The sequence below is a fragment of the Salarias fasciatus genome, chromosome 14 (assembly GCF_902148845.1).
Source record: "Salarias fasciatus chromosome 14, fSalaFa1.1, whole genome shotgun sequence".
Classification (NCBI taxonomy): Eukaryota; Metazoa; Chordata; class Actinopteri; order Blenniiformes; family Blenniidae; genus Salarias; species Salarias fasciatus.
In genome coordinates this window covers 24,355,744-24,365,506 of record NC_043758.1, presented here as the reverse complement: position 1 = coordinate 24,365,506, position 9,763 = coordinate 24,355,744, and the positions used below count along the sequence as shown (strand labels likewise).

Below are 9,763 nucleotides of genomic sequence, written 5' to 3'. Positions count from 1 at the left end.
GCTCCAACCATGCAGATGATATTTTACCTGTGTGGATGCAGACAAACACATGACTCAATCGATATTAACTGTATTTGCGGTAAGAGGCTCTAGCGCAGTAAATCAATCCCTATGTTCAGTCAGAGTGAACAGACTGAAGGAGGACTCACATTTGCCGCTCTTTATGTATCTCGCCACTCCTTCCAGAGTCAGCTCATCCAAAACTTTCTCTGCTGAGCCGAGGCCCAGAGTGCTGGAGAAGAGGTTGCGCAGGAAGTCCACTGACAGAAACACAGGGTTAAAATGCCGATCAGTACTTAAATCAGCTTCTAAAAGGAGCAAGATGTTATACAGTGAATTACACATAATCTCGTGGGGAACACTTTTCAGAGGATCTACACAGCTTAGAACAGAAGTGCACTCACTGTCTTTACAGAAACAATGAAAAAAATGAAATAAATAAGGTTTCATTAGTGTATTAGTTACAAAGGATATATCAGAAATGAGCAAACTCATCCATAAAGGTGTGGATAATAAGATATGCAATTATGGGATACATCAACAAAGGGCAAACACAGGTCACTCCCAGATCTACAAATCTGTGTCCCAGTAAATTAGGACAGGGTGTAAAAATACAGGTCTGATCATCTTCTTGAAATTACTTTAGGCCGCTTTGGATCACCGCTAATCACTGTGCCTTGAGATGTGTAAATACAGTTATTGACTTTTAAAGGTGCTGTAGGCAGGATTTTGCTAGTCAATGCTAATTTTTCTGTGTTTTCTTGGATTAAATGTTAGAGTATCCATTGATAATCCTTTAGGAGTGTAGCATAATTGCACTACCGCGAGGGGCAGCGTTTCCATCTGTCTCTGTTCTGAGCTGAAAAGCAATCTTGACAGCTCCAGGTATCTTTGACCAATCAGAAGAGCCCTGAGGCTCTAACCATGATTGGTCGAGGGGCATTCGTTGCACGTTCTTGTGGGAGGGGCTTAACTTGCATAAGGGCGTAATGTCAGAGAAACAGGACAGGATTGGCTGTGCTGGGTTTCAAATCGCCATCTTAGATGGGTCAAATCGCCATCTTGCTTAGGTAACCTAAGCAAGATGGCGGAGATGCCGAATCCTGCCCACAGCACCTTAATGCAGATAGTATTTCTACACATTTTAAAAGTAGAAGTATTTTGTGTGCTAACCTTTAGTGTTAATGCTAATCTGGTTACTAACCTGCCTGTGGTTGTCTTTATGTTCTGTGGTTGTTTTTTGTGTGCTGACGACTTGGATTTACTTTGGGATTAATAAAGTATTTATCTCTCTACTCCAAGTGGAGATACATTATCCTATGGTCTTATTTATGAGACAGAAGGAGGGACCTTGAAAAGGGCCACCATCATGCAGTTGCCACACTGGAAAAAAAGGGAGTGGGGCTGTGAAGTAAAGCTCTCCGTTTATCAGTTGGTCTAGATTCCCATGAGACCACTACAGTGGCAGCTGAAATTTGTTTTCTCCACATGGCAGCGAGCTTCAATACTTTTGACAGAATGAGGAGACCAATCATCTGAGAGAGACTCAGAGTCACGAGGCCTCCACACTGAGATGAGCAGCTGAGGTGGTTTGAACACCCGATGTATTCTGGTTGCGTCTCATAAGAAGTGGGGTGGGAATCCACAGAGGAGCTGGCAGAAGTTATGAAAACAGGGATGTCTGGACTCTAAATATTGCAAATGCCACTTTATGTAAACTTAGCATATCGAATATTTGAATATAGATGGCAGGATTTATGGCAGCGCTCTCCGTCCTCATTCTGAGGGACAGAGTATGTTGATCATCTCAAGAGAAAAGCAGTAAAAGAATAAACTAATTGTGTCACTAACAGTCATCAGTCTGTCACCATCAGTCATAAATGAGTGTCATTAGCAGGTGGATGCAGGAATTTTAATTTAAAATGTGGATTTAAAATATACTAATTAAAAGGCCATAAACACACACACCAATGATCTCCAGCCCTGCTGTAGTGCCTTCCTATTGCTTCAATATAACCGAGCCGTTATTTATGCAGAGCAATCGGTAGATCGCCCAAAAGCTTATTAGATTAGTTATCCATTATAATGGACGATCAACCGTCACACACTAGTTTGACGGTTGGTTTCGAAAGTCTCGATAGCGTATTTGTTAAATGGCATTAGCCACTGTTGGTGATAAAGGCTGAAGATCAGTGACTCTATGTCACAAATAAGCATGACTGTAAATTCTGTGTGAACGTACTTTGGTTTTCTCCCGCAGCCTCGTCGTCACTGCTGTCGTCGGATTGATCCTATGAAAGAGAAAACACTGACATTCATCAAAATGGTAAACATGATCAGCTGCAAAGTGACACCACTGAGACTATCCATCCCTTTAAACCAGAGTGTCACACACAGGCAGATCAGGCTTTTGCTTCAATTTTTTTTTCAAATTCATCTAGCCTCCACAACTGCAGCTAAAACTGATATATTATCACCTCTGGTTCGGAAGTGACCTCTTCCTCTTCTTCTTCTTTTTTAGGAAGTTCTACAAATAGAATTAAACATGTAATCAAGTTCTGCTCAAACATCAAAACCCCCGTTTGAACAAGTTAGCCACTTAGCACACAGCTAGCTACGGAACAACAACGTTTTAACCATTTCTAAAGTCTGACAGCCATCCTACCTGATGCTTCAGACATTTATCCGCCTACTTAGACTCCTAAACCAAAAAGGTTTGCGTGACAAGCAGTTTAAAAGGCCAGACGTGGAGATTTTCTAGCAGGACCTCACTGCACGGCTACTCGACTGTCTATTGTTGTCGTCCGTGCAAAAATACAGTCCGTGTTCCGGGACGTGAATGGTTCCTACCTGTGAGTACTTCCCAAAACCTCCGACATTAACCACATCTTACATCTAATTTATTACGATACAGGTAAAATGCATGGAAGTTATGATTGCCACGTACAGATTAAAAGCTACATATGTTAAACTTGCTAACCGAGTCAGTATTGATGGGGTTCTTACATGTAAAAGCTGGAATCTATCCAGCAGACTGGAGTCTTCTTCATCAGGGGGTTGATGCTGCTCCAGTATGAGGCTCACACTGGATTATAAGCTTTAGTTTGCTCACATAAGCTTCCAAAGTGAAGATTAGAAATAAATACAGCCACCCTTTCAAACATGTCATGTAAACTCACAAAGAAAGAATTCAGTAATCATGACACTTTGCAGCAGTTTATTGGGTAAATTTACAGTAATATTTACATCACACACCAAAAATGGCTGACACGTTGCTTTGTTGCACTCAGATTTACAAAAATGTGTACACTTTTTTCTACAAATTTATTCAGGAGAAACAAAATATTTGAGCAGTCACTGGATCTCACAGGAAAATATAAAAATTATATTTCAAACATGAGGAAGTATGTTTGTTTTAATTGAGGTTTATGTTAAACCAGATGTTTAGATGTTTACAGTGGTCAACTAATTCATTATGTGTTGATATAAAGCTAATCAAATCTTCTGTTCATCTCATAAATCTTTGCATACAGAGTTCAGTTCGTTCAGTGGTATATGCATGACTCCATCTCCCTCTGCGCTGATTAATGTTCTGGTCCATCTGTCATCTACGTCTCAGAATGGCTTTCTCCACACCCTTCTCCACCTCCTCCTCCACCCCTCCGATCTCGACAGGACTGAATTTGTATCCATTCTGTGATCAGGCAATTTGGCAGCATCTCCTCCAGCAGGATAACCACCAAACCGGGGCTCGAAATTTTGGGAAGCGACGAAATGTCCAGGCGCTTCAGTCCCCTTCAGCACGTTAGAAAGAAGTCACCACAACAGCAGTAACAAGGGGGGATATGTGAATATGTTGGGAATTGGGGTGTTAATTACTCACTTGAGATTCCTGAGTGCCGCAAGGCCCCCTGTGGTGATGCATGGACAGTGAGAAATGTCCAGCTCCTCCAGACAGTCCTGAAAGATGTGAAGTCCAGCCAGGAACCAGTCGTCCACTTCAGGGCAGCCCTGTAATTTCAGTGTCCGCAAAGATTTTTGGACCTCTGAGGAGGAAGATAAATCAGTTAAAAAACACAGCTTAATATGTTGAATATTATTATATAATTATTATATTATTCTGAACTAAATTGCATACATCTGACAAGAAAGAATATGTGCTAATATCAGAATAAAAGAAACTTTAAAAGAAAAAAAAAAGTGTGAGCTTGAGCTCCATACTCAGGTTTTGCAGTCCACTGTAGGTGATGACAGTGTGGCTCATGTCTACTTCTTCCATTTGTGTATCTTTATATTGCAAGAAGTCCCAACTGAATCTGCCTCTCCAGTCTGCACGGTACCACTCTGACTGGCCAACAAACCTGGGCATGAACCACGGGTTGAATGAGAACCAAATCACTTCTCTTGTCATCTATTTTAACACTTGATCTCAAGACACAATTATCCGTTCATCTAAAATCTAAAACCACAAACAGTAAGAAAAAAAAATACCGATCACAAGAGCCTTACCTGAATCCTCCCTTCAGACGTAAGATGAAATATGCAGAGGCGATGTTTTTCCCATAATACCTCTCTGTGTAGCCATAGTAGCTGTATGAGGGTAAAGAAAACTTATTGGTCTTATTGGGAAAAAAAAGTGTGTTAAAATCTTCTGAAACTGTTCTGTGACTGCTATTTTTTTTTAGAATCCCTTAAGAACTGTAAACTTATCAGGATAACAAGTAATTACATTTTCTCTTTCAGATGTTTATGCAAACATTTACACTTAACAACCAGATCATTGGGATACTTGGACCAATACAACAACAATACAATATAAAGCATTAATTAAAAAAATATATTTCAGGCTATAAGCCGCCCTGGTGTGGCCAACATATGAAACATTTAATCCCTGCAATCTAAAATGAGCCGAGAGATTATTGTCAGTTTCAGTCATGATAAACAGGTAGTATGGAACTAACTGCTTTGGGCAACACTGATAATTATTTCTTTAGATCAAGATTGACTATAGCAGGTCCATTGAAACCATATTGGTTTGGGAGAGGTGTAACACAACCTGTCTCCTGAGAACTACAGATTACTGTCATCTTACGCATTCTTCTTCCGGAGCTGGTCCCTGGACAGCTGAGATTTCAGGTACAACAGCATCTCCACATCATGGAAACGCTGGGCCAGGAAGAGGAGGAACCGCCTGTAGAGAGGAGGAGGAGGAGGAGGAGGAGGAGGAGGAGGAGGAGCAGAGGGATGGGGGGAGGCCGAGCTGGAGGAGCTCCACTGTCTCCTCACAGAGAAGAGAATAACCGATCGATGGCAACATCTGACCAGGGACTGCGGAGAGATGAGAAGGAGGACATGGAGAATTTCTGTTTTTCCACATATTATCTGATAGGAATGGATTAAACTAAATCTTGCCTGTTTTTAAAATGTGTTAAACACACGCAATCACAGGTGTTATTGATAGATAGATAGATAGATAGATAGATAGATAGATAGATAGATAGATAGATAGCATTAAATTCATAATTTCTGCCCCTGCCGAAGTCCAATAAACCTACACACAACGCCATAACGAGTCAGTAACAATACGACTGTGTAATAATTTACACACTTCTTTAACCGGAGGTAAAATCCTACACTTGGCTGAAAAAGACCAGTAAAACGTGGAATTTTGAAGGGTGACTTACTGAACAGGAGGCAGACATAACTCCAACCATGGTACGGAGACCGAATAGGACATATTAGATTGCGCGAATGTGACGGTTGCTGTTGTCCTCCATGTTCACCACTGGGTGTCGCTAAAAGCACGTATGTGACCCCGTCTGTTATGACCTGGGACAAACATCAAGACAGCGTAACTCAATTTCTAAAAAAAAATATTTTCATCCCTTTTCATACAGATATCATGTGAATGAATGAATGAATGAATGATGAATGAATGAATGAGAATGAATGAATCCTGTACTCGTGAGAATTATCCAGTTCCTTCCTCAAACAGAACTGGAATCTGTAAGAAAACAAGATTTACAGTTGAAGAGTTTTAATTCAATGACATAATCACATGAAGTATAACAATAAATGCGTGACGATCTAAGAGACACTGGCACAAACATAAAATTCATGAGAAATCTTGGAAGAAATCTGCACCTCATGTAGGTCATGATCAAGCAATAATAACAATTTCCTTTAGAAACAAACGATATTAGTCATTGCATCTTTTCTCAAGCAAGTGTGTTGGTAAAACTGCAGGCTAGAAATGATCACTTAAATGCTTAGAGGTGATTCATTGTGTCTGAACTAGAATGTTATTGCAAAAAAAGTTCATTATGCATTATCTTTCTGCTGCACTGTGTGATTCAAACCAGGCCGTTTATCTTCCAGCAGAAAACACAACGAAGACAAACATCCTAGAAGATGTTCAGGCTGATGTGACTGTGCTGGCCTGTTCTCTCTGGTATGTTCTGATCAGTATTCAGTTCACATATATACCGTTTATGGTGTGATTCAACACATCCTCTGAGAAATGGAGGGAGAATCAGTGTTATCTGCTCTGGACATGTGATCCCTTTATGTTCCCCCTTGTATGACGTGATTGTTGATGGTCTGGTCCCCTCGGGGCTGGAGGGTTGTGTCCTGGGAGGGATGGGAGTCTGAGCCCTTGCTTAGTCGCAGCCGGTGTAGATACATACATGTGGATGGTTCTGTGATAGAGCTCATTAGGGTCACACAGTAGCCATGACCATATGATCATAGCTGGCAGTGAACTGAGTCACAGATGTGCCTAACATGGAATAGAAATAAGCTTAGAGCATGCACATTTACAAATAAATAGTTACTTTTATGTATAAAATGCACTGCATGTCAAAAAGATTACCATAGATAATTTGGGGTAGTGCTGAGATGTCTGTACTGCCTCAGCCGTATTCTGCTCGTGTAAACATTTTGATGTGCTGGATGGTTGTGTTCAGTTTGCCCCATAATTTTGGCAGTTTACTGTTACATATGTAATAATTATAGAAAGATTAATCCCCTGGAGGAAAACTGCAGTGCATTTCATCAAGTCCTCTACATAGTTAACCAGAACAACACTAACTGATTAGAGCGTGGCCTTGCTGAGAGCCACACTGGAGAGCAGTGGGATTTGAACCTGCAAACTTCTGATCCAAAGTCTGCTTCTGGGCCCCAGATCATCTAACCATGTTGTAATAGTATTTTTAGACTAACTGTGTTATAGCCTAATGTTTCTACTTATTTTTTTGTGTTTTGGGCACACTAAGGACTCTCACTTTAGGTGGACTAAGACTTGAGGTTTTGGGGTGCATTTACACAATTTACGCAAACACAGCATGCTATCAATCACTGACTAACCCTAACCCTAACCCTATTGAGTGAAGCATTGAATATTAAAAAATGGTTTATAAATTTATCCACGGGGACTGTTAAAACAGCAATGTCAACACAGATCTAAAGTGGGCACAGTGAATATGCCTGTGGTCAACCCTGTGTCTGGTTTCAAAGGCATCAGTAAAACAATTTTGTGTCAAAACAAGTAGTAATCTTTAGTTGAATGCCAAAGTCATCAATACATGATATTATATTTCACTGTAAAAGGTACGATTGTTGATGGTTTTCGGCATCCATATGCATTCAGAGGCATGTGGTAGATGAAATCTGTGGTCTTTGTAACATCCATCTGTGTACTTGTAGCCCTTACGGTTTGGCACATTAGTTTGTTTTTATACCTGAAGTGGTTTGAATTGCTTTAACAGTACAGTCTGTTTTAAAAAGTGTGAAACAAAGCGCTCATTACTATTAGTAAGCAACACCCAGCAGGATGATTTTATAACTTGAAAGCCTGAACATGGCTGCAGGCAATACTATTTAAATAAAGAAAAAAATGTAACATCTTACAACTTTGTTAGCTTGTGGCAGATCATACTCGTTGAATAAATATGTCTTCGAATAGAGGCAAAAACTGTTGTGTTTTCTTGCAAGTCTTCTAGTCACAGAGGACCAGGGGGGTCAAAAGGTCTTCCATCTTTCTGGAGTAAATTGGAACACAGAGATGGGATCACTGCCCTCTCCAGATCCGGCTCTTGGTACAGCAGATGCCTAGGGGAATACTGGACAACCCCCCCCCCCCCCCCATTTTATTTAAACTGTTGTAACAATCATTCACATTGAAGACTAACAGAGAGCTGGACAACCATCCAAAATTAATTTGTGCATGTGTATAAATGTTTAGGTGGTGAGTGCAGAACTATGAGTATGACGGTAATTTTGGACCCAGTTGAGGCAACTTTTACATCAATCACAAAGTATGCCACAAAGATATCTGTAATTGCACCCACAGTATTTACAAATAGTGGTAGTACAGTTTAATATTGTGAGACATGTTTTTGCATTCTTAAACCATCCAGCAGTTCCAGTCCTTACCTGGTTTAAATCAGATTTCAAGCTTTCACATCTCTTCACATGCTCTCTGGTTCCACTCACTTACTTAATTCGTCTCACTGATACACTGCAAATCTCACAGGACACTGTTTGCACGGATTGGTAAAGCAGTCGCCAAGACTCTGTGATTCCTGTTGTACGTCTTAAGGGGTATTTGTTCAGTAATCAGGCAGGACAACAGGATTTAGGACATGAAAACACAACTGAATCAGTCTCAGTCACCTTAAAGCACACACATCTGCAATCTGCTCCTCGTATACGTTGTATTACATCTCAATATCTCAATATTGCTTCCTTATTTAATTTTCCTTCCAGCGCTGTTTGGATTTTCTCTTTAATACCACTGGGGAGCGGAGACAGCTTGAAACGCCGCTCATATGACAGATGCGACACAGAAATGCGAGCGTACCTACTCATAGAGCCACACTCAACCCTTTGGTGTGACATGGCAGACAGCTTACACCTGCTGGTGCACACAATTAGCAAATGAGATCATGGTTAGCACTTTCCCGGTGTGTTTGCAGAAGATTAGCAGGGGGAAAGATGCTACAGTTGATAATGGGAGAAACATAGGGGACTCATAATGTGCTTCCAGTGAGAGGTTCCTGACAAACACAGCAGAAGAGATCAACAGTGAGGAAAACAAATGTGAGTATTTCAGCAAACGTTACCTGTGGTCTGGTGGATACAAGAGAGCTCCAAGTGGGAGCTCAGCAGCCAGTGTGCACAAATTATAATACCAAAGGGTTGGTTGGATGTTCATATGGACCAGTGAAGGGAGAAAAGGCAGAGTGAATAAATCAATTGATTAGTGAATGGTTGGGGGGGTTGGACTGGCAGCTTACTGGTCCAGAATGTTAATGTTTTAAACTGCAGAGGCAGACAGGCAATGTTTGTCTTATCTCCATGATGGAAGCAAGAGTGAAACAGCCAGCGTGTGCACTTCTGTGCACAGCGACTCCCACCACTACTGAGATTGATGATAGATTCTGATCTGTTTGAGCTCTTGCAGCTCTGGTAGGAAACACCTGCAATACTAGACAATTGTTCTTTTATCACTTCATCATGTTTGGGATCAAAAGCTCTTTAAAACTCATCTCTAATATATCCAGCGGTGAAGCAAACCAGTTACACTTCCTCACATTATTGTAGTTAAGTATGATTTTTGCCTACTTGTGGTTTGATGATGTCTTTTTAGGTTTGTCATTCACATGTAATGTGTTTCATCGCTTTTAAAATCATACAGAAAGTTGTGACTGAGTTTGTCAATTTAAATTCATATTTACAATTTTGAGTCTATTCCTGTAACAAA

The 9,763-nt window shown here is 40.7% G+C and overlaps 2 protein-coding genes across 2 annotated transcripts in view; both read right to left on the bottom strand.

Annotated features, from left to right (window-relative positions):
* Positions 1-2,805, bottom strand: part of LOC115400025 (gap junction delta-2 protein-like) — a 26,447-nt gene extending 23,642 nt beyond the window's left edge. Inside the window, exons 1-4 of the mRNA XM_030107677.1 lie at positions 2,666-2,805; positions 2,478-2,527; positions 2,243-2,291; positions 135-260 (exon numbers count right to left, since the gene is read on the bottom strand). Coding sequence (XP_029963537.1) covers positions 135-260; positions 2,243-2,291; positions 2,478-2,527; positions 2,666-2,681 — 241 coding nt within the window. The 5' untranslated portion in view covers positions 2,682-2,805. The remainder of the gene's footprint in view (positions 1-134; positions 261-2,242; positions 2,292-2,477; positions 2,528-2,665) is intronic.
* Positions 2,806-3,200: 395 nt separating this feature from the next.
* LOC115400867 (distal membrane-arm assembly complex protein 2-like) lies at positions 3,201-5,715 on the bottom strand. Its single transcript, XM_030108923.1, is given in 7 exon segments — positions 3,201-3,695; positions 3,697-3,795; positions 3,884-4,046; positions 4,222-4,361; positions 4,510-4,590; positions 5,093-5,328; positions 5,685-5,715. Coding segments are annotated over 7 exon segments (840 nt in total). The 5' UTR covers position 5,715; the 3' UTR covers positions 3,201-3,604.
* Between the last annotated feature and the right edge of the window lie 4,048 nt (positions 5,716-9,763).